Raw genomic sequence first — 25,764 nt, 5'->3', positions numbered from 1 at the left:
TTAGATACAGAGTAAAGCTCCCTCTACACTGTGCCATCAAACACTCCCAGGGCAGATACAGCACGGGGTTAGATACAGAGTAACGCTGCCTCTGCACTGTCACAACAATGTGCATGAGCTATGCTCAGTCAATGTTCCAGTTTTAAATTTCACTTTCTTGACATGCCGAGTTTAATTGCCCAATTAGTACGTCAGTGCTCACTAGAATCCGCTTGAAACTAACCCCAGCTCATCTCACCGCGATCCCTTTTTTCCATTGAACTGCAGGCGTGTGGATTGCTGGGAAGTGCAGGCAGAGTCAGCTTGAGTAGAATGATATCGAATGTACGGCACAGAAACAGGCCGTTCGGCCCAACCGGTGCGTTGTTTATGCTCCACATCTCACCGATCAGCACGACCTTTCCTTTCTGCCTCAATGAAGTTTCCCGCAACTATGCGGGTTAAAAACATCACACTCAATTCTGCGTAGCGAGTGATTGCAAAGAAAATGCTGAAACCATCAAACACTGGAGTGTTTAATTAACGTTCAAATTTATGTAAACAGCAAACAAATTCAATATTTTCACCTTAAATTTAAAAATGGAATATTGATTGAGTGGAGCTTAAGCACAGTGTTTATCCAGCTTCCCCTGAAACACATCGATACTATTCGCTTCAACCCCTCCCTGTGGGAGCGAGTTCCACATTCTCACCACTCTCTGGGTAAAGAAGTTTCTCCTGAATTCCCCAATGAATTTATCAGTGACTGTCTTATATTGATGGCCCCTAGTTCTGGTCTCCCCCACAAGTGGAAACACCTTCTCTATGTTTACGCTATCCAAACCCTTCATAATTTTGAGGGTCACCCCTCAGCCTTCTCTTTTCTCGAGAAGGGAGCCCCGGCCTGTTCAGCATTTCCTGGTAGTGATAAGCTCCCAGCTCTGGTGCTGTCCTTGTAAATCTTATTTTGTTCGCAACTTCTCCAGTGCCTCTATGCCCTTTTTTATACTAAAGTATGCGAGTGTGGCACCGATGGCTGGATGTGTATTGACGTACATCAGTGGCGGGAGAGAGAGAGAGAGCGACGGGTTCAACATAAAGAGGCACAGCCCAAGGTGGTGTTCTACCGGGGCAGTGGGCAAGGGCCAGAACGGCGAGAGTTAATTTGTTGTGTGCGGCGATTAACCGTGGAGACTTGGCAATTCTCCACAGACTGACACAGCTGAAGGAACGGTCTCCCAGGCCACCGGTCTCTGAACAGCAGATGTGCAGATTAACCCAATGATTAGAAACCTCTTGAATTTGGGAGCTAATGAGAGTCTTGATAATCACTGTGCACCCACGGAAGCAGGCCTCTCGTATCTGTGCCGAGAGGCTGCCCCAGAGACAGTGGGCCACTCGCTCTGAAAGATTTATTCACCTCGCTTAATTTGTATGCAAACAAAAAGGGGCCCCAGTGTGAGCGTTTAAACATTGCCAATTATGCGTCACTAATTAGTGTAATTAAGCACTGGGCTAGGGTTGGGGAGGGGGGCAGACATATCGTCCAGGTTTCCCAGTTGCTGTTTATCGAAGAGCAGATTGGGCTGCAAGTGTTTGAGTAAGCGCTTCATTGTGCTGCTCCCCAGGGAGATTCATTGGCTTCAGGAGAGGGGGTGCAGGAATGGAGCTGTGAGGGGGCAGGCGCTGGGGTGAGCTGAGGTGGTTAGAATAATTCATACGTTCGTTCAAATAATGATGAATAAATGCAGTCCAAAATGTGGAATTAAACTTGTAAGAAAGAATGACTTGGTGCAGTAGCTGTCAATACAAGAACTTGCATTTCTATGCAAGGACCTCAGGACGTCCCAAAGCACTTTACAGCTAATTCAGTACTTTTTGGAGTGTAGTCATTGTTGTAATGTGGGAAATGCAGCAACCAATTTGCGCACAGCAAGCTCCCACAAACAGCAATGTGATAATGACCAGTTTCAGTAATGTTAAGCATTTCAATTGAAACTGAAGTAGAGCATAATTTTGCAATTGACAGTGTAACTCTCTCCTTCACTTCGTACAGTGTTTAATCATCATCATAGGCAGTCCCTCGAAATCGAGGAAGACTTGCTTCCACTCTAAAAGTGAGTTCTCAGGTGGCTGAACAGTCCAATACGGGAATTACAGTCTGTGTCACAGGTGGGACAGACAGTGGTTGAGGGAAAGGGTGGGTGGGGAGTCTGGTTTGCCGCACGCTCCTTCCACTGTCTGCGTTTGATTTCTGCATGCTCTCGGCGACGAGACTCGAGGTGCTCAGCACCCTCCCGGATGCACTTCCTCCACTCAGGACGGTCTTTGGCCAGGGAGTTCCAGGTGCCAGTGGGGATGTTGCACTTTATCAAGGAGGATTTGAGGGTACCCTTGAAACGTTTCCTCTGCCCACCTTTGGCTCGCTTGCTGTGTAGGAGTTCCGAGTAGAGCGCTTGTTTTGGGAGTCTTGTGTCGGGCATGCAAACAATGTGGCCCGCCCAGCGGAGCTGGTCGAGTGTGATCAGTGCTTCGATGCTGGGGATGTTGGCCTGAGCGAGAACACTGACGGTGTGTCTGTCCTCCCAATGGATTTTCAGGATCTTGCGGAGGTATCGCTGGTGGTACTTCTCCAGCGCTTTGAGGTATCTGCTATGGTCCACGTCTCTGAGCCATACGGGAGGGTGGGTATCACTACTGCCCTGTAGACCATGAGCCTGGTACCAGTAATGAGGGCCTGATCGTCAAACACTCTCTTCCTCCGGTGGCCAAAGTTTAATATTGTGGGAAGGGTAGCATAGTGGTTATGTTACTGGGCTAGTAATACAGAGACCCGGACTAATGATCCCGAGGCATGAGTCCAAATCTCACCATGGCAGCTGGGGAATTTAAATTCAATTAATTAAATAAATCTGGAATTTAAAAAGATGTTATCAGTATCAGTGACCATGAAACTACTGGATTGTGTTAAAAACCCATCTGGTTCATTAATGTGCTTTAGAGAAGGAAATCTGCCGCCCTTACCCGGTCTGGGTCTATATGTGACTCCAGACCCACAGCAATGTGGTTGACTGTTAACTGGCCCAGCGACACACTCAGTTGTGTCAAATTGTGAGGAAAACACTTCACGGACTGCAGCGGTTCAAGAAGGCGGCTCTCCACCACCTTTACAAGGACATTTAGGGATGAGCAATAAATGCCGGCCAATTCCAATGAATGAATAAAGGAATATACATTCCTGTTGCATCGCCGGGACTGTCTGGACAACCAATATTCAGTTACCTCATTGCAGGCTGACAGAAGTGGGTACGGTAGTTTAATGGTTATGTTACTAGACTAATAATCCAGAGAGCGGGAGATCACATCCCATCACGCCAGTTCAATAATTTGAATTCAGTTTTTAACAATAATTTGGAAATTAAAAAGCTGGCATCAGTAAAAGTGACCATGAAGCTGTTGGATTGTCGTAAAACCCCAGCTGGTTCACTGATGTCTCTTCAGGGAAGGAAACCTGCCACCCTTACCCGGTCTGGGCCTACATGTGACTCCAGACCCACACCAGCTTGCCCAGCAAGCAACTCAGTCATATCAAACCAGTGCAACCAGGGGATGGGCAATGAATGCTGAGCTTGCCAGTAACGCCGACATCCCAAGAATTAATAAAAGAAATATCATCTCAAATTGAAACTAAAGTCATCAAATAGATACTGAGAGGATGTTTCCCCGGGCTGGAGAGTCCAGAACCAGGGGTCACAGTCTCAGGATAAGGGGTCAGCCATTTAGGACTGAGATGTGGAGAAACTTCTTCACTCAGAGGGTGGTGAATCTTTAGAATTCTCTGCCCCAGAGGGCTGTGAATGCTGGGTCATTGAGTATATTCAAGGCTGAGATCGATAGATTTTTTGAGTCTCGGGAAACAAGGGATATGGGAATCGAGCGGGAAAGTGGAATTGAGGTCGAAGATCAGCCGTGATCTTATTTGAATGGCGGAGCAGGCTCGAGGGGCCGAATGGCCTACTCCTGCTCCTGTGTCTTATGTTCTAAGTATTCCGAGAAAATAACAGGAATGAATTCAGGGCAGTAATCTGATTGCACAATGGTGATAACTGTGGGGAAGAGCAAAACTAGGGGCTATCAATAAATCCAGTGGGGAATTCAGGAGAAACCTCTTTACCCAGGGAGTGGTGAGAATGTGGAACTCGCTCCCACAGGGAGTGGTTGAAGCGAATAGTATCGATGTATTTAAGGGGAGGCTGGACAAGTATATAAGGGAGAAGGGAATAGAGGGTTACGCTGATAGATTTAGATGAGGAAAAACGGGAGGAGGTTTGAGTGGAGCATAAACGCCGGCATGGACTGGTTGGGCCGAATGGCTGTGCTGTACATTCTATGTAATTCTATGTCTCAAATTTCTCAAGCTTCAGATGACATCATATCATGGTTGTCACTCTGACCTGTGATCTTCCTGAGCTAATACATCATCATTAAAATACATTCCTGCCTTGCAGAGTCTGCAGAATGGAAATTCATTCAGCTCATTGCAAACTGATTGTGCCGGCTCTGTGAAAGACCTGTCCAACTAGTCCCACTCCCCCTGCTCTTTCCCCACAGCCCTGCAGTTTATTCCCCTTCAAATATTTATCCAGTGCCCTTTTGAAAGTCACTATTGAATCTGCTCCCACCGCCCTTTCAGGCAGCGCGTTCCCGATCACAACAACTCGCTGCGTAAAAAGCCTCTTCACCTCCCCCTCTGGCTCTTTTACCAATTATCTGAAATCCGTCTCCTCTGGTTACCGACCCTCCTGCTACTGGAAACCGTTTCTCCTTATTTACTCGATCAAAACCCCCTCCTGATTTTGAACACCTCTATTAAACCTCCCCTTTAATCTTCTCTGCTCGAAGGAGAACAACCCCAGCTTCTCCAGCCTCTCCCCGTAACTGAAGTCCCTCATCCCTGGAACCATTCTGGTAAATCTCCCCTGCACTCTCTCTGAGGCTGTCACATCCTTCCTATGGTGTGGTGCCCAGAATTGGACACAATACCCCAGCTGGGGCCGAACCAGTGTTTTATACAGGTTCATCATAACTTCCTTGCTTTTGTACTCTGTGCCTCTATTAATAAAGGCAAGGATCCCGTGTGCTTTTTTTAACAGCCTTCTCGACTTATCCTGCCCACTTCTCTTTGTCTCTCTGGTCCTGCGCCCACTTTAAAACTGTACTATTTAGTTCATACTGTCTCTCCTGGGAGAAAAAGCAATGTGTGAGGAGGACACAAAAACCTGCAAAAGGACTCAGTGAGTGGGCAAAAATTTGGCAGATTGAGTATACTGTTGGAAAGTGTGAGGTCATGCACTTCGGCAGAAAAAAATCAAGGAGCAAGTCATTGGCCCTGAAATCCCGGTTTCTTCTTCCCGCGGGCGTTCGACTAACAATAGGAGAAAATACGCGCACTTACCTTTTGGTCGAACGCTCGCCAGAGATCCCGGACTCGAGGCCTCCTCTTCTTGCGCAACGGAACGCGTTCACGTTGGGACGTTCGTAGGAGTCACATGGGCCAGGAACAACCAATCATGGTAAAGTATTTTCTCATTCATAGTTACAAGAGTTTCGTAAGTCTGAACCTCCTATTACTATACATAAGAACATAAGAATTAGGAACAGGAGTAGGCCATCTAGCCCCTCGAGCCTGCTCCGCCATTCAACAAGACCATGGCTGATCTGGCCGTGGACTCAGCTCCACTTACCCGCCCGCTCCCCATAACCCTTAATTCCCTTATTGGTTAAAAATCTATCTATCTGTGATTTGAATACATTCAATGAGCTAGCCTCAACTGCTTCCTTGGGCAGAGAATTCCACAGATTCACAACCCTCTGGGAGAAGAAATTCCTTCACAACTCGGTTTTAAATTGGCTCCCCCGTATTTTGAGGCTGTGCCCCCTAGTTCTAGTCTCCCCCACCAGTGGAAACAACCTCTCTGCCTCTGTCTTGTCTATCCCTTTCATTATTTTAAATGTTTCTATAAGATCACCCCTCATCCTTCTGAACTCCAACGAGCAAAGACCCAGTCTACTCAATCTATCATCATAAGGTAACCCCCTCATCTCCGGAATCAGCCTCGTGAATCGTCTCTGTACCCCCTCCAAGGCTAGTATATCCTTCCTTAAGTAAGGTGACTAAAACTGCACGCAGTGCTCCAGGTGCAGCCTCACCAATACCCTGTACAGTTGCAGCAGGACCTCCCTGCTTTTGTACTCCATCCCTCTCGCAATGAAGGCCAACATTCCATTCGCCTTCCTGATTATCTGCTGCACCTGCAAACTAACCTTTTGTGATTCATGCACAAGGACCCCCAGGTCCCTCTGCACTGCAGCATGTTGTAATTTCTCCCCATTCAAATAATTTTCCCTTTTACTGTTTTTTTTTCCAAGGTGGATGACCTCACATTTTCTGACATTGTATTCTATCTGCCAAACCTTATCCCATTCGCTTAACCTATCTAAATCTCTCTGCAGCCTCTCTGTGTCCTCTACACAACCCGTCTACACAACCCGTTTTCCAACTAATCTTTGTGTCATCTGCAAATTTTGTTACACTACACTCTGTCCCCTCTTCCAGGTCATCTATGTATATTGTAAACAGTTGTGGTCCCAGCACCGATCCCTGTGGCACACCACTAACCACCGATTTCCAACCCGAAAAGGACCCATTTATCCTGACTCTCTGCTTTCTGTTAGCCAGCCAATTCTCTATCCATGCTAATACATTTCCTCTGACTCCGCGTACCTTTATCTTCTGCGGTAACCTTTTGTGTGGCACCTTATTGAATGCCTTTTGGAAATCTAAATACACCACATCCATTGGTACACCTCTATCCACCATGCTCGTTATATCCTCAAAGAATTCCAGTAAATTAGTTAAACATGATTTCCCCTTCATGAATCCATGTTGCGTCTGCTTGATTGCACTATTCCTATCTAGATGTCCCGTTATTTCTTCCTTAATGATAGCTTTAAGCATTTTCCCCACTACCGGTGTTAAACTAACCGGCCCATAGCTACCTGCCTTTTGTCTGCCCCCTTTTTTAAACAAAGGCATGACATTAGCTGCTTTCCAATCCGCTGGTACCTCCCCAGAGTCCAGAGAATTTTGGTAGATTATAACGAATGCATCTGCTATAACTTCCGCCATTTCTTTTAATACCCTGGGATGCATTTCATCAGTACCAGGAGACTTGTCTACCTTGAGTCCCATTAGCCTGTCCAACACTACCTCCCTAGTGATAGTGATTGTCTCAAGGTCCTCCCTTCCCACATTCCCGTGACCAGCAATTTTTGACATGGTTTTTGTGTCTTCCACTGTGAAGACTGAAGCAAAATAATTGTTTAAGGTCTCAGCCATTTCCACATTTCCCATTATTAAATCCCCCTTCTCATCTTCTAAGGGACCAACATTTACTTTAGTCACTCTCTTCCATTTTATATATCGGTAAAAGCTTTTACTATCTGTTTTTATGTTTTGCACAAGTTTACTTTCGTAATCTATCTTTCCTTTCTTTATTGCTTTCTTAGTCATTCTTTGCTGTCGTTTAAAATTTTCCCAATCTTCTAGTTTCCCACTAACCTTGGCCACCTTATACGCATTGGTTTTTAATTTGATACTCTCCTTTATTTCCATGGTTATCCACGGCTGGTTATCCCTTCTCTTACCGTTCTTCTTTTTCACTGGAATATATTTTTGTTGAGCATTATGAAAGAGCTCCTTAAAAGTCCTCCACTGTTCCTCAATTGTGCCACCGTTTAGTCTGTGTTTCCAGTCTACTTTAGCCAACTTTGCCCTCATCCCACTGTAGTCCCCTTTGTTTAAGTATAGTACGCTCGTTTGAGACACTACTTCCTCACCCTCAATCTGTATTACAAATTCAATCATACTGTGATCACTCATTCCGAGAGGATCTTTTACTAGGAGATCGTTTATTATTCCTGTCTCATTACACAGGACCAGATCTAAGATAGCCTGCTCCCTTGTAGGTTCTGCAACATACTGTTCTAAGAAACAATCCCGTATGCATTCGATGAATTCCTCCTCCAGGCTACCCCATGCGATTTGATTTGACCAATCGATATGTAGGTTAAAGTCCCCCATGATTACTGCCGTTCTATTTTCACATGCCTCCATTATTCCCTTGATTATTGCACGCCCCACCGTGAAGTTATTATTTGGGGGCCTATAAACTACGCCCACCCATTGACTTTTTCCCCTTACTATCTCTAATCTCCACCTACAATGATTCAACATTTTGTTCATTAGAGCCAATATCATCTCTCACAACTGCCCTGATATCATCCTTTATTAATAGAGCTAACCCACCTCCTTTCCCTTTTTGTCTATCCTTCTGAATTGTCAGATACCCCTGTATGTTTAATTCCCAGTCTTGGCCACCCTGCAAGCACGTTTCTGTAATGGCCACCAAATCATACCCATTTGTAATGATTTGTGCCGTCAACTCATTTACTTTATTTTGAATGCTGCGTGCATTTAGGTAGAGTGTTTTAATATTAGTTTTTAAACTATAAATTTAAGTTTTGACCCCTCCTGCAGCCCCTTTATATTCATGCATATTGTCCCTTCCGATCACCTTGTGGTTTACACTTACCCCAGTGCTACTCTGCTCTATTGCCTCCTGCCTTTTGCATTCTTTCTTGGGGTCCTGTTCATCTGCGCTCTCACCCACTCACGAGCTCAGAGCCCTCTCCTGGGTTCCGAATACTCCTCGCATTGAGGCACCGAGCTTTCAGGCTTGCCTTTTTATTACACTTTGACCCTTTAGAACTTTGCTGTACAGTGGTCCTTTTTGTTTTTTGCCTTGGTTTCTCTGCCCTCCACTTTTACTCATCTCCTTTCTGTCTTTTGCTTCTGTCTCCATTTTGTTTCCCTCTGTCTCCCTGCATTGGTTCCCATCCCCCTGCCATATTAGTTTAACTCCTCCCCAACAGCACTAGCAAACACTCCCCCTAGGACATTGGTTCCAGTCCTGCCCAGATGCAGACCGTCCGGTTTGTACTGGTCCCACCTCCCCCAGAACTGGTTCCAATGCCCAAGGAATTTGAATCCCTCCCTGCTGCACCATTGCTCAAGCCACGTATTCATCTGCGCTATCCTGCGATTCCTACTCTGACTAGCACGTGGCACTGGTAGCAAACCCGAGATTACTATTTTTGAGGTCCTACTTTTTAATTTAGCTCCTAGCTGCTTAAATTCGTCTCGTAGGACCTCATCCCTTTTTTTACCTATGTCATTGGTACCAATGTGCACCACGACAACTGGATGTTCTCCCACCCTTTTCAGAATGTCCTGCACCTGCTCCGAGATATCCTTGACCCTTGCACCAGGGAGGCAATGTACCATGCTGGAGTCTCGGTTGCGGCCGCAGAAACGCCTATCTATTCCCCTTACAATTGAATCACCCATCACTATCGCTCTCCCACTCTTTTTCCTGCCCTCCTGTGCAGCAGAGCCAGCCACGGTGCCATGAACTTGGCTGTTGCTGCCCTCCCCTGATGAGTCATCTCCCTCAACAGTGCTCAAAGCGGTGTATCTGTTTTGCAGGGGGATGACCGCAGGGGACCCCTGCACTACCTTCCTTGCACTACTCTTCCTGCTGGTCTTCCATTCCCTATCTGGCTGTGGACCCTTCACATGAATGAGAAACACCCCCAAACGCTACATAAAACATTAAAAAACACAGCACACAAATATATTATAGAAATTAAAGTTTTTTTGCAAAAACAAAAATTTGCCCTTTTTTTAAAAAGTTTTAATTATGGTTTAAAATAAAATTATCTGAGTGGGTAGGGTTTTTAACGTAAATATATGTATTTTTAAATTTTATTTTAATGTGTTTTTGATATGTTTTTAAATTCTTACGCTGGTAAAAGTAGGCTATGCGCTGCTTTTACCAGGCGCAAGAGTTTTAAGGACATTCGCAGGGCAAGAAACGGGAAAATAGCCCAATCCCTGCCGTGGGAATGTTCTTCTCCCCGAGACCTCAAGCCAGAGACTTAACAGATCGGAAAAGCCGGTTTTCAGCGCATGCGCATTGCACGCCGCAGACCAGCTTTTCCGATGCCTTCCCGGGTCCGTACACACTCCTTACAGACCCGGGGAGGCTGGAATTTCAGGGCCATTATTTAAATGAAGAAAGATTGCAAAGTGCCGCAGTACAGCGAGACCTGGGGGTACTTGTGCATGAAACACAAAAGGATAGTATGCAGGTACAGCAAGTGATCAGGAAGACCAATGATATCTTGGCCTTTATTGCAAAGGGGATGGAGTATAAAAGCAGGGAAGTCTTGCTACAGCTATACAGAGTATTGGTGAGGCCACACCTGGAATACTGCGTGCAGTTTTGGTTTCCAAATTTACGAAAGGACATACTTGCTTTGGAGGCAGTTCAGAGAAGGTTCACTAAGTTGATTCCAGAGATGAGGGGGTTGACTTATGAGGAAAGGTTGAGTAGGTTGGGCCTCTACTCATTGGAATTCAGAAGAACGAGAGGTGATCTTATCGAAACGTATAAGATAATGAGGGGACTTGACAAGGTGGATGCAGAGAGGATACTTCCACTCAGAGGGGAAACTAAAACTAGGGGGCATAATCCTAGAATTAAGGGCTGCCAATTTAAAACTGAGATGAGGAGGAATTTCTTCTCCCAGAGGGTTGTAAATCTGTGGAATTCGTTGTCTCAGAGAGCTGTGGAAGCTGGGACATTGAATAAATTTAAGACAGAAATAGGGATTAAGGGGATATGGGGAGCGGGCGGGGAAGTGGATCTGTGTCAATGATCGGATCAGCCATGATCTTATTGGATGGCGGAGCAGGCTCGAGGGGCCGTACGGCCTACTCCTGCTCCTATTTCTCATGCTCTTACGTTATCCTCATTCTTCCTACCAACATGTACCACTTCACAATTCTCTGCATTGAATTTCATCGGCCATGTGTCTGCCCATTTCACCAGTCTGTCCATCTCCTCCTGAGGTTTGTAATTATCTGCCTCAGTGTTCACTACATTTCCGAGTTTTGTGTCATCTGCAAACTGTGACATTTTGCCCTGCATTCATAAGCCCAGATCATTAATAAATCAAAAAGAGCAGTGGTCCTGATACTGACCCCTGGAGGACATCACTGCATACTCCCCTCCAGCCTGAGAAACAGCTGTTCACCACTGCTCTCTGCTTTCTGTCCCACAGAACATTTTGTGCCCGTGCTGTCACTACCCCTCGAATCCCACAGGCTAGAATTGATAAACAGACTGAGTCGGGAAGTAGAAGAAGCAAAAGCAATTGGAACTGGCACGAGACACCAGCGAGAGAGGGGGACAATGGGGGGAATAATCGGCTGGCGAGTATAACCGCCTGCATGAGAACACCAGCGGCAGGTCGGGGCCGTAACAGGAGCGGCGACCGGCAGACCGGGAGCAGCGTGGAGGCCTCAGGGAGCAGCGTGGAGGTATGCCACTTCAGGGTACGGCGCGAGCTGGTGCAGGAGGGCGACGGCAGCGAAGAGTGACGTCATCAGAGTCCAGGTCGGTGATTGGAGCATGGGCAGATACAGCAGGAGCGGCGAGAGACTGTAGAGGGATGTGACCGGGGCCCAGGGGAGGTGTGAGTTCGGGGCCAGAGGCCCAGGGGCAGCACGGGGCCAGCCCACACTGCGATGTGTGCGCGCACTAGGTCCGTGAGGCAGAGCAGGTCTCCAGTCGTCTTGGTTAACCCTTGCCACTGGACCAAGACCTAGCTCTGTCAAGCCAGTGTGGTGGCTGGTGTGCAACGGTCACCACACGTTAAATAAATCCACACACAGGCATCTTCCACTCTTCAGGATGTAGTTTGAGACCTGGAATATTAGGTCCTTCATTGAAACACCTGTGAACTCAACCCTTTTTGGCGTGGAAGCAAGTCACCCTCGCTTCGAGGGACTGCCTATGATGATATAACCACCTGTGGCAGGAGAAGAGCCCGGTGCCCCGATTGGGAATCTTTTTATTTGTTTATTCCCTCTCTCTCGCTGTGTAGCTGCTGTCCGGTGCCAGAGCTGGGAGCTGGCAGCAACTGGCACCTTACACCCTGGAATCCAGAGGCCGAGCCAGGGTGAGTTTGGGGTCTGTGTTGGAAGAGTGTGTGATGAAACGTTGCAACCTTTGGCACTCATTCAGACTCTGCCGCAGATACCTCACCATTTTCATTTTCTGATCAAACACCCGTAAAGGGACAAAAATATTTGACAAAGCTGAAACAGCAATTTCAACGTGCCCGGATCGCTCTTTCAGAGAGCCGGCACAGGCATGATTGGCTGAATCGCCTCTTTATGTGCTGTAAGACTCTGCGATTCGCCTCAGTGGAGGGGGAAAATAGAGTACGAGAGTAAGCTTGCAGGGAACATAAAAACTGAATGCAAAAGCTTCTATAGATAAGAGGAGCAAAAGATTAGTGAAGACAAATGTAGGTCCCTTGCTGTCAGAATAAGGTGATGGCAGACCAATTGGTTCTGTCTTCATTAAGGAAGACATGACTAACCTCCCGAAAATAATAGGGGACCGAGGGTCTAGCGAGAAGGAGGAACTGAAGGAAATCCTTATTAGTCAGGAAATTGTGTTAAGGAAATTGATGGGATTGAAGGCTGATAAATCCCCAGGTCCTGATAGTCTGCAGCCCAGAATACTTAAGGAAGTGGCCCAAGAAATAGTGGATGCATTAGTGGTCATTTTCCAACATTCTATAGATTGTGGATCAGTTCCTATGGACTGGAGGGGAGCTAATATAACCCCACTTTTAAAAAAAGGAGGGAGAGAGAAAATGGGTAATTATAGACTGGTTAGCCTGACATCAGTAATGGGGAAAATGTTGGAATCAATTATTAAAGATGTAATAGCAGCGCATTTGGAAAGCAGTGACAGGATCGGTCTAAGTCAGCATGGATTTATGAAAGGGAAATCATACTTGACAAATCTTCTAGAGTTTTTTGAGGATGTAACTAGTAGAGTGGACAAGGGAGAACCAGTGGATGTGGTGTATCTGGACTTTCAAAAGACTTTTGACAAAGTCCCACACAAGAGATTAGTGTGCAAAATTAAAGCATATGGTATTGGGGGTAATGTATTGACGTGGCTAGAGAACTGGTTGACAGACAGGAAGCAAAGAGTAGGAATAAACGGCTCTTTTCAGAATGGCAGGTGGTGATAAGTGGGGTACGGCAAGGTTCAGTTAATGATTTCGACGAAGGAATTGAATGTAATATTTCCAAGTTTACAGATGACACTAAGCTGGGCGGTGGTGTGAGCTGTGAGGAGGATGCTAAGAGGCTGCAGGGTAACTTGGACAGGTTAGGTGAGTGGGCAAATGCATGGCAGATGCAGTATAGTGTAGATAAATGTGATGTTATCCACTTTGGTGGCAAAAACAGGAAGGCAGAATATTATCTGACTGGTGACAGATTAGGAAAAGGGGAGGTGCAACGAGACCTGAGTGTCATGGTACATCATTCATTGAAAGTTGGCATACAGGTACAGCAGGCAGTGAAGAAGGCAAATGGCATGTTGGCCTTCATAGCAAGAGGATTTGAGTATAGGAGCAGGGAGGTCTTACTGCAGTTGTACAGGGCCTTGGTGAGGCCTCACCTGGAATATTGTGTAAAGTTTTGGTCTCCTAAACTGAGGAAGGACGTTCTTGCTATTGAGTGGGTGCAGCGAAGATTCACCAGACTGATTCCCGGGATGGCAGGACTGACATATGAAGAAAGACTGGATCGACTAGGCTTATATTCATTGGAATTTAGAAGAATGAGAGGGGATCTCATAGAAACATATAAAATTCTGACGGGTTTAGACAGGTTAGATGCAGGAAGAATGTTCCCAATGTTGGAGAAGTCCAGAACCAGGGGTCACAGTCTAAGGATAAGGGGTAAGCCATTTAGGACCGAGATGAGGAGAAACTTCTTCACTCAGTGAATTGTGAACCTGTGGAATTCTCTACAACAGAAAGTTGTTGAGGCCAGTTCGTTCGATATATTCAAAAGGGAGTTAAATGTGGCCCTTACGGCTAAAGGGATCAAGGGGTATGGAGTGAAAGCAGGAATGGGGTACTGAAGTTGAATGATCAGCCATGATCATATTGAATGGTGGTGCAGGCTCGAAGGGCCGAATGGCCTACTCCTGCACCTATTTTCTATGTTTCTATGTTTCCCTATATTAAGCAGTGACTGCCTTTCAAAATTACTTCACCTGCTGTCAAGTGCTTTAGCATGTTCTGAGAATGCGATAAAAACGATATCGATGTGATACAAACAAAAGGTCTCTCAATGTCATTCTTGCCACACTGGTCAATCCATCAGTTTCTCGATGGACTATGTGTTTGGGGAGTAAAGAGCGACATTAAAAGACGTGGTAATGGTGGCAGGGAGAGACAGGAAGAGGTAGTGAGCCCCATGTGTTTGTGTGTGTGTGTAGATACCAACAGAGGACAAGATCGGACTTGGCCACAATGAAAGAAAGACTTACATTTATATGGTGCCTTTCATGACCACTGGACGTCCCAAAGTGCTTTACAGCCAATGAAGTACTTTTTGAAGTGTGGTCACTGGTATAAGGTAGGAAATGCGGCAGCCAATTTGCGCACAGCAAGCTCCCACAAACAGCAATGTGATAATGACCAGATAATCTGTTTCAGTGATGTTGATTGAGGGATAAATATTGGCCAGGACACCGGGCTGAACTCCCCCTGCTCTTCTAGTGCCATGTGTAAGATTTGGATCACAGGTCACAAACAGATTACCCAAAAGGGTCTTAGGAGTCATAGGTTGCTTTATTAAGGAGCGATAGTTCAAATATAATCAGGATAGACATAATAGACATACGACGTGACAAGCAGCTGGTACGGATCCCGATCGTGTGTGTGGACAGCTCTTCTCTCCACCGTCTGTGCTAACGGCTCTTTAGATATCTCTTTTATTCTCTCTTAAGTGGTGGGCCTGGGGTAGATTACAGACAGGTCTATCTAACCTGTAAGGGCTCTTTCTAAACCAAGGTGCCCAATGGTAAGTCGAGTTCTTTGTCTCAATTTTCAGATGAAAACCCTCCCCATCCCATGAGATAATTCCTTTGCTTATCTCTTGTTTGTACCTCTGGTTGCCTTCTCTTGGACACTTTGTTTATCACAAGGCTCCCCGCTCCACCTCTTATGAAGGCTTGTTTCTGCATTATGACCTTGTAATAGAACTCTCGGTGAAAATTTTGACCTGACATGATTCAAATTGTTCTGTGTCATCAACCCAGGCAAACTCAACCAAAAATATCGTAATGAATAGTCAGCATGGATTTCAAAAGCGAAAGTCTTGCTTGACCAACCTCAGTGAATTGTTTGAACAGGTAATAGAGAGAGTAGACAAGGGTAATGCAGTAGCTGTAATTTATCTAGATTTTCAAAAGGCCTTCGATAAGGTACCCCATAAATAGACTGATGAACACGGTCAGAGAATGCGGGGTCAGGGGACAGAATGGATCGCTAGCTGGCTTCTAAACAGAACACAGAGAGTAGGGGTAAAGGGTAGCTATTCACAGTGGCAGAAGGTGGGTAGTGGTGTTCCACAAGGATCAGTGCTGGGACCACTTGTTCACAATTTATATTAACAATTTAGACTTTGGAATCAAAAACACAATTTCTAAATTTGTGTATGACACCAAATTGCGGGACAATAGTCAGTACTGAGGAGGACTGCAACAAATTACAGGAGGACAATAATAAACTTGCAGAATGGGCATATAATTGGCAAATGAAGTTCAACAGGTAAATTTGAGGTATATTTTGGTAGGAAGAATAGGGAGGCCACTTATTACTTGGAGGGAGCAAGTCTAGACAGGATCCCGGAGTACAAATACACCAATCACTAAAGGTTGCGACACAGGTTAGCAAGGCCATAAAAGGAGCAAACCAAGCACTAGGGTTTATTTCTAGAGGGATAGAATTGAAAAGTAGGGAAGTTATGCTAAACCTGTATCGACCCTTGGTTAGACCACAGAGCACTGCGTGCAGTTCTGGTCGCCATATTATAAAAAGGATATAGAGGCACAGGAGAGGGTGCAGAGAAGATTTACGAGGATGATACCAGAAATGCGAGGGTACACCTATCAGGAAAGGATGAACAGGCTGGGTCTCTTTTCTCTTGAAAAGAGAAGGTTGAGGGGTGACCTAATAGAGGTCTTTAAAATTATGAAAAGTTTTGATAGAGTGGATACAGAGAGAGTGTTCCCACTTGTGGGGAAGAGCATAACTAGAGGCCATCAATATAAGATAGTCACCGATAAATCCAATGGGAAATTCAGGAGAAACTTCTTTACCCAGAGAGTGGTGAGAATGTGGAACTCACTCCCACAGAGAGTGGTTGAGGCGAATAGTATCGATGCATTTAAGGGGGAGGCTGGACAAGCAAATGAGGGAGAAGGGAATAGAAGGTTATGCTGATAGAGTTAGATGAGGAAAGACGGGAGGAGGCTCGAGTGGACCATAAACACGGATGAGTAAATGACCTGTGTCTGTGCTGGATATCTTATGTAACCCTGAGCTAGGGAAACTCGTATTTTATTATGACTATTACTTCTTTACAATTCACAATTTCTTCCCATTCATGATTTCTTATACATGGGATCTTTAACGTCCACCTCAGAGAGCAGGCAAGAGGTCTCGGTTTAACGTCTCATCCGAAAAACAGCACCTCTGACAGTGCAGAGCTCCCTCAGCACTGCACTGGAGTATTAGATACCTATTTTATTCTCTCTTTAGGGGTGGGCCTGGGGCAGATTATGGACAGGACTATCTAACCTGTAAGGGCTCTTCCCAAACCAAGGTGCCCAATGGTAAGTCAAGTTTTTTGTCTCAACTTTCAGATTTAATTGCTCAAGTTCCTGGAGCAGGACTTGAACCTATGACCTTCTGGCTTAGAGGCGAGAGAGCTACCCACTGAGACACAGCTGGCACTATAACTTGCTGATATTGGTGGTCTAGGATCACACATGGAGACTGGATGATGGGCAGAAGTCGGAGGAGTGCCTGATGGCTATCGAACCTTAAGAATCAGCACCTTCTGGAAAGGAGGGGGCAGAATTGTGTGGGTGGGGGTTGGAGGGAGGCACTGTGGATATTTTAGTGACACAAAGACATGCGTCCCTAACAAACCCATGCTGCCGATAGCCCTCCTCCGCTGTCGCTCACTAACAAACTCAGTGAGCATAAGTTGAGTGGCTTGGGCCTATACTCATTGGAGTTCAGAAGAATGAGAGGTGATCGTATCGAAACATATAAGATAATGAGGGGGCTCGACAAGGTGGATGCAGAGAGGATATTTCCATTCATAGGGGGAAACTAAAACTCGGGGACATAGTCTCAGAATAAGGGGCCGTCCATTTAACACTGACGAGGAATTTCTTCTCTCAGAGGGTTGTAAATCTATGGGATTCTCTGCCCCAGAGAGCTGTGGAGGGTGGGTCATTGAATATACTTAAGGCGGAGATAGATTTTTGAGTGATCAGGGAGGAAAGGGTTATGGAGAGCGGGCAGGGAAGTGGAGCTGAGTCCATGATCAGATCAGCCATGATCTTATTAAATGGCGGAACAGGCTCGAGGGGCCATATGGCCTTCTCCAGCTCCTATTTCTTATGTTCTAATGTTCTTTTGCCAAGTTAACACAGATATCTGGTTAGAAACACCAGGCTTCATAGAAACATAGAAAATAGGTGCAGGAGCAGGCACCTTTGAGCCTGCACCGCCATTTAATATGATCATGGCTGATCATGCAACCTCAGTAACCCACTCCTGCCTTCTCTCCATACCCCTTGATCTCTTTAGCCGTGATGGCCACATCATTGAGGTCTGAAACAAGGACCAGGCTAAAGATCCGTCCCTTCAGTGTTTCACTGTAAGCAGAAGTTCATTTTGAGCAGTGTCGTTCTCCCCTCCCCCCTCCAAATTCCTCATTTTGTCAGTGAGTAGTTCTTGCTCTCACCTCTGAATCACAGTTCGAGTCCCACTCCAGGGACTTGAGCACATAAATCTAGGCTGACACTCCAGTGCAGTGCTGAGGGAGTGCTGCACTGTCGGAGGTGCCGTCTTTCGGATGAGACGTTAAACCGAGGCCCCGTCTTCCCTCTCAGGTGGATGTAAAAGATCCCACGGGCACTATTTCGAAGAAGAGCAGGGGAGTTCTCCTCGGTGTCCTGGGGCCAATATTTATCCCTCAACCAACATCACTGAAAACAGACGATCTGGTCATTATCACAGTGCTGTTTGTGGGAGCTTGCTGTGCGCAAATTGGCTGCTGTGTTTCCTACATTATAACAGTGACTGCATTTCAAACAGTACTTCATTGGCTGCAAAGCACTTTGAGACATCCTGAGGTAGTGAAAGGTGCTATGTAAATGCAAGTTTTTCTTTTAACAGCAGTTACTGGGCCCAGTAGGTGAAGGCTGTTGAGCTGATCCTGTACAAGTCTGTGTGACCTGTCAGTTCGGTAAGAGTGAGCACTGTGGCGGGATAAGCTCGCCAACTCTGTTTGCCCGTATTGCTGGAGGTTGCATCACGTGACCTCCCACCTCCCCGCCCATTGGCCGCCCGACACGCCCGCCCTCGCGGCGCCCCGCCTTCCCACGGCCAATCGGAGAGCGAGCATGGGAGAGGCAGGGTCCCGGGGATTAATCTTTCATTCCTGGAGACTCCAGGCCAATCCTGGAGAGGTTGGCAACCCAGTGGCATCCTCAAAACCAAGGGGCAGTGACGAACGATGCCCGCTGGCGATTTGCCCCGGAGCCAGGGAAGGGAATGCTCCCCGTGAAACCATGCCGGCTCCTGTTGTCGGGAGCAGCAGCAGGAATCTACATGGGCCCATTGTACCTCTTGTGGCAGCACCACCTGCGACCCTCATTCCCGCTCGGAGCCAGACTGTGCCTTAACATGGAGGCCCAGTCATAAATTAGGGCCGTTGATTTATACATTTATGCAGCTTTTCGGCCTTATTATACAGCACATTTCTTTTTAAAATCTAATCTTTTAATGATTTTCTGCAGTTTTATTGAACTGTACAGTCACTTGCCTCTGTCTGTAGACCACAAGCACCAGTTACCTGCTCAGTCCACTCTCATCATAGGCCTAAAGATGGATAAAGTATCTGTAAATACTGCATTCAAATCATTGATTTCCTATGTGTCTCTCCCTCTCTCTCTACTTCTCACATTCTCTATCGCTCAATCTCTGTCTCACTCATACACACTTTGTCTCTCTCTCTCTCTCTCACTCTATCTCACTCTCTCAGTCTCTTTCTCTGTCTCTCCCTCTCTCTCACTCTCTATCACACTGTCACTCTCTGTCTCTTGCTCTCTCTCTCACTCTCTCTCTATTTCCCTCTCTCTCTCACTCTCTCTCTCTCACACACTCTCTGTCTTGCTCCGGCTCTCTCACATTCTCTCTCTCTCTACTTGCTCTCACCCTCTCTGTTTCTGTCACTCTCTCTATTTCCCTCTCTCTCTGTCTCTCCCTCTCTGTCACTCTATCTCTCTCTCACTCTCTCTGTTATCTGTCACTCTCTCTCACACTCTCTATTTTATTCGCTCTCTATCTCTCTTTCTCTGTCACTCTATCTCTCTTTCTCTCTCACTCTCTCTATCTCTCTCTCATCGCTCTCACTCTCTCACACACTCTCTCACACTCTCTCTCTCTCTCTCTATCTCTATCTCTCTCTTTCGCTCGCTCTCACACACTGTCTCTCTCTGTCACACTCTCTCTGTCTCTCTCTCACACACTCTATCTCTCTCTCTTTCTCTCTGTTTCTTTCTCTCTCACTCTCTGTTTCTGTCACTCTCTCTCTCTCTATTTCTGTCACTCTCTCTCTCCCTCTCTCTCTCTGATTCTGTCACTCTCGCTCTCACACTCTCTGTCTCGCTCCGGCTCTTTCTCTCTCACTCTCTCTCTGTTCTGTCACTCTCTCTCTCTCACTCTCTCTCTGTCTCGCTCCGGCTCTCTCCCTCTCACTCTCTGTTTCTGTCACTCTCTCACTCGCTCTCACACTTTGTCTCACTCTGGCTCTCTCTCTCTCACTCACTCTCTCTCTGTTTCTGTCACTCTCTCTCTCACTCATTCTCACACTCTTTGTCTCGCTCCGGCTCTCTCTCACTCACTCTCTCTCTCTCTGTTCTGTCACTCTCTCTCTCTCACTCTCTCACACTCTCTCCCTGTCTCGCTCTGGCTCTCTCCCTCTCACTCTCTCTCTCTCTCTCTGTCTCTGCCTTTCAGACAGTGCCTTTAATCACGGTCTAACAGGATGCACCCTAACCTTGAACACTTTGCAACAATACCTCCTCTGACAGCTTTCCTCCGCACTCAGTTTTATTGCTGGCCTGGAAGTGTCTGAGCGGTGACCGTTCTATTCTGTTATTGTGCTGGTTGCTATGGTGAGCAAAGCATCCCACCTAAACTCTTGCAGGTGCTGGGCTGATTGTTCGCTCAGCCCGGGGGGCGCCTATCGCTTCAGCGTGACTTTTAACCTGACAGATTGCCGAGAGGAGTGAGCCGCAGATGTGATGCGTTCCCTCTTCACCCTGGATGATGGAGAAGGTGAAGTATCTACCTCCAAAACTCGCCCCCACCCCTACAACATTTAACGGGACGTCGGTAATGTTGCCTCTGGGGTTTGTGATTGTGAAGAAGGAAGGGTCATGTTCGCAGTCAGTCATTATGAGTAACAATAAGTCTTTAAGCGAGCGACGCTCTCAGTGGCCTCTCTCGTAAGGGGCCACTTACCTCGTTGCTGGAGCCTGTAACGGCCGAGAGAGGGGTTTTTAATCCCGGCTCAGAGGAAGCAAGCTCCGTCAGAACGACAAGAGGAGCAGGCGGACAGCAGGGGCTGGCAAGCAAGCGATGGGGAGAGTGGCGAGGCCTGGCCGACTGCGGGCCGCGCAGGGTTGGGAGGGGGCAATCTGGGCAGGGGCTGTCAGTGTGTGGCACTCGCTGTGTGTCTCCGCCTTGTTCCTGGATCTGTCTGTGTCCGGGCAGTCTCTGCCCCAAATGCCCAATGTCTCTGCCACCGTGAACCCACCAGCAGCTTTGATGTTTCTTCCGACAGAACCCGTCGGCCTGGAGAGGGGGAACGAGAGTGACACACCAGCCCCCACCTCCGACAACGACGACGCGTCATTTGGCTACACAGGTAGTGCACCTTCTCTCGCTCTCTCTCACTGTTGGACACCTTCCTGTGTACACGTCCTCTCCCTCATCACCATGGTTACTCTCCTCCCCTCCCTCCTTCCCCTCATCACCATGGTTACCCTCCTCCTTCCCTCATCACCATGGTTACTCTCCTCCCTCCCCTCCCTCCTTCCCTCATCACCATGGTTACTCTCCTCCCTCCCCTCCCTCCTTCCCTCATCACCATGGTTACTCTCCTCCCTCCCCTTCCTCCTCCTCCTCATCACCATAGTTACTCTCCTCCCTCCCCTTCCTCCTCCCCCTCATCATCATGGTTACTCTCCTCCCCTCCCTCCTTCCCCTCATCACCATGGTTACCCTCCTCCCTCCCCTCCCTCCTTCCCTCATCACCATGGTTACCCTCCTCCCTCCCCTTCCTCCTACCCCTCATCACCATGGTTACTCTCCTCCCTCCCCTTCCTCCTCCTCATCACCATGGTTACCCTCCTCCCTGCCCTCCCTCCTTCCCCTCATCACCATGGTTACACTCCTCCATCCCCTTCCTCCTCCTCATCACCATGGTTACCCTCCTCCCTGCCCTTCCCCTCATCACCATGGTTACCCTCCTCCCTCCCCTCCCTCCTTCCCCTCATCACCATGGTTACCCTCCTCCCTCCCCTCCCTCCTTCCCCTCATCACCATGGCTACCCTCCTCCCTGCCCTCCTTCCTCCTCATCACCATGGTTACCCTCCTCCCACCCCTCCCTCCTTCCCCTCATCACCATGGTTACCCTCCTCCCTGCCCTCCTTCCCCTCATCACCATAGTTACCCTCCTCCCTGCCCTCCCTCCTCCTCATCACCATAGTTACTCTCCTCCCTCCCCTTCCTCCTCCTCCTCATCACCATGGTTACTCTCCTTCCTCCCCTTCCTCCTCCTCCTCATCACCACGGTTACACTCCTCCCTCCCCTTCCTCCTTCTCCTCATCACCATAGTTACACTCCTCCCTCCCCTTGCTCCTTCCCCTCATCCCACCATGGTTACCCTCCTCCCTACCCTCCCTCCTCCTCATCACCATGGTTACCCTCCTCCCTGCCCTCCCTCCTCCTCATCACCATGGCTACCCTCCTCCTCCTCCTTATCAATCATCCCATCACTACATTCCCCCACTCCAGCCTCACCTCCCGACCCTCACACACCCATCGATTCCCACAACGGACTGTGCCTTTGGTCAGATTGACCCCGAAAACATTTGTTATTATCTGCTTCCGTCTCAAACAAATTGTCAATGTATGTGAGTGTGATTGCAAAGAGGCTAATTAACGGACCTTATGTTTCTGTTAGATTTAATACAAGATGTTAAAAAAGTTTAGCTTCCTTTATAAATGAATGAAGTGGCAAATGTGAGCCTGGACCAAACACCTGGACAAATTCTCATCACTTACCTCCTCAAGTGATTTTGCGATTGGTCAGTGTCTGTCTCAGAAAGGTTGGAATCTATTCGCCCGCAGAGTATCTGTGGGACCCGCCAGCCAATTAAACGGGCAATGCCCGAATCATAGAAATTTAGGGGACAGGAGGAGGCCTTGCACTGTGTGATTGCCTGAGTGCCCAAAACTGCCAGCGATATCCCATAATAATATTCCCGTGTGTCAATTCGACGTTCCTCTCTCATCCCTCCCACCCGCCCGACACTCTTCCTCCGATCCCCATCCTCACAGTGTTGAAACCGAGACTGATCGCATTCCCTTCCCCCAAACCTCTCTCTCCCAGGACCTAGAATCAGAGGAAGGCCTTCCCTCCCTCAGTATTCCCGCCCCCCCCCGACACTCCACATCCAATCTTGACGCCACTTAATCCCGACCTCCCGATTTAAGTCCTCTTTTTATTTTGCAGTCTTCCCCCACCTTCCATCTAATCGCATGGCCTTTCACTCTGGTCTGGCCAGCTTCCCAAGTCTTCCCTCCCTCGGTACGATCAAGATGACACAGTCTTCGGCTACCTTGAACCCGAAATCTGGAACGGCCCTCCGAAACTCTCGCCCTCTCTCTCTCTGCCTTCAGAAAAAAGGAAGAAAATAAAAGCTTGGATTTCGTTAACATCCAGGGACCAAGTGACCCGCTCCTGCTCCTGTTGCTCATGTTCTAACCTCAGGACACTTTAGAGCCAATAAAATGTCGTCAATGCAGGAAACTCAGGAGCCGATTTGTGATTATTTGACCAGACAATCTTTTTTGTGGAATAAAAACAGAAAATGCTGCAAACACTCGGCAGGTCAGACAGTATTTGCGGAGAGAGAAACAGAATTAACCTTTACGGTCGATGCCCTTTCATCAGAACTGTACAGGCAAACGTCAGGAAAGGTCGTGGACCTGAAACGTTAACTCTGTTTCTCTCTCCACAGACGCTGAGTGTTTTTATTTCCAATTTCCAGCATCTTGTTTTAGTGATGTTGATTGAGGGATAGATATTGGCCCCAGGACACCGGGAAGAACTCCCCTGCTCCTCTTCGAAATAGTGGCTGTGGGATATTTGATGTCCACCCGAGAGTGCAAACGGGGCCTCAATTTAATGTTTGACGCCATAAGACGGCACCTCCGACAGTGCAGCACTTCCTCAGCACTGCACTGGAGTGTCAGCCTGGATTTTGTGCTCAAGTCTCTGGAGTGGGACTTGAACCCACAACCTTCTGACTCCAAGTTTGACAGTGCGACCCATCGAGCCACGTCTGCATTCTCAAAACACGTCTGTACAAGCGAGCCTTCACTCTCCGGAAATCCCTGTCTCTGTTCCTTGGGGAAAGTTTTCCCCGACTTCCTTTCTTATTCCTCACGTGCTGATTTTTAACTCCACCACTCTCAGCACGTTGGCCATTTGTTCATTTGCTCCGAAGTCCTTCGACACTTCAGTCCCTGGTACCTAGAGTTGGTCTCTTGCTTCACCTTACGGCCGGAAAAACGCCCGCTGTTTATAGTTGAGATCCAAAACCGCCTCCAGTTCGCCAGCGCAACCTTCGGCCGCCTGAGGAAAAGAGTGTTTGAAGACCAGGCCCTCAAAACTGTCACCAAGCTCATGGTCTACAGGGCTGTCGTAATACCCGCCCTCCTGTATGGCTCAGAGGCATGGACCATATACAGTGGATACCTCAAGTCACTGGAGAAATATCACCAACGATGTCTCCGCAAGTTCTTACAAATCCCCTGGGAGGACAGACACACCAACGTTAGCTTCCTCGTCCAGGCCAACATCCCCAGCATCGAAGCACTGACCACACTCGATCAGCTCCGCTGGGCAGGCCACATAGTCCAGTTGCCAAACACGAGACTCCCAAAGCAAGCGCTCTACTCGGAATTCCTTCACGGCAAACGAGCCAAAGGTGGGCAGCGGAAACATTACAAGGACACCCTCAAAGCCTCCCTGATAAAGTGCAACATCCCCACCGACACCTGGGAGTCCCTGGCCAAAGACTGCCCGAAGTGGAGGAAGTGCAACCGGGAGGGTGCTGAGCACCTCGAGTCTCGTCGCCGAGTGCATGCAGAAAGCAAGCGCAGGCAGCGGAAGGAGCGTGCGGCAAACCAGTCCCACCCACCCTTTCCTCCAACCACTGTCTGTCCCACCTGTGACAGAGACTGTAATTCCCGTATTGGACTGTTCAGTCACCTAAGGACTGATTTTTAGAAGGGTCATGACGAAGGGTCATCTGGGTGGTCATGGAGATGCTGGCTGTTACCCATCATCATCATAGGCAGTCCCTCCGAGTCGAGGATGACTTGCTTCCACTATAAAAGTGAGTTCTCAGATGACTGAACTGTCCACTCTGGGACCTACAGTCTCTGTCACAGGTGGGACAGACAATGGCTGAAGGAAAGGGTGGGTGGGGAGTCTGGTTTGCCACACGCTCCTTCCGCTGCCTGCGCTTGGTTTCTGCATGCTCTCGGCGACGAGACTCGAGATGCTCAGCGCCCTCCCGGATGCACTTCCTCCACTTAGGGCGGTCTTGGGCCAGGGACTCTCAGGTGTCGGTGGGGATGCTGCACTTTATCAAGGAGGCTTTGAGGGTGTCCTCGAAACGTTTCCTCTGTCCACCTGGGGCTCACTTGCCGTGTCAGAGTCCCGAGTAGAGCGCTTGCTTTGGGAGTCTCGTGTCAGGCATGCGAACAATGTGGGCCGTCCAGATTACAGAACAAACAGGAATCTGTTCAACCTCTGCCACCTCCAGGCCAGATCCAAGGTTGTCCCATCCTCCGTCATCAAATTATAGTATGCAAACGACGCCTGCGTCTGCGCACACTCGGAGGCCGAACTCCAAGCCAACCTCAACACTTCTGTCCTACCCCACACCAAGTCCCGATCACCCATCACCCCCTGTGCTTGCTGACTTACATTGGCTCCCGGTCCAGCAACATCTCCAATTCAAAATTCTTACCCCTGTTTTCAAATCCCTCCTTGGCCTCGCCCCTCTCTATCTCTGTAATCTCCTCCAGCCCCGCAATCCCTCCGAGATCTCTGCACTCCTCCAATTCTGGCCTCTTGTGCATCCCTGATTTCCATCGCTCCACCATCGGC

At 48.0% G+C, this 25,764-nt stretch overlaps 1 protein-coding gene across 1 annotated transcript in view; it reads left to right on the top strand.

Annotated features, from left to right (window-relative positions):
- robo1 (roundabout, axon guidance receptor, homolog 1 (Drosophila)) overlaps positions 1-25,764 on the top strand; it is an 809,035-nt gene that overhangs the window by 178,138 nt on the left and 605,133 nt on the right. The window contains exon 2 of the mRNA XM_070892873.1: positions 21,137-21,220. Coding sequence (XP_070748974.1) covers positions 21,137-21,220 — 84 coding nt within the window. The remainder of the gene's footprint in view (positions 1-21,136; positions 21,221-25,764) is intronic.

The sequence above is a fragment of the Pristiophorus japonicus genome, chromosome 11 (assembly GCF_044704955.1).
Source record: "Pristiophorus japonicus isolate sPriJap1 chromosome 11, sPriJap1.hap1, whole genome shotgun sequence".
Classification (NCBI taxonomy): Eukaryota; Metazoa; Chordata; class Chondrichthyes; family Pristiophoridae; genus Pristiophorus; species Pristiophorus japonicus.
The sequence above is the reverse complement of the archived record's forward strand: the minus strand, read 5'-3'. Positions and strand labels throughout refer to the sequence as shown.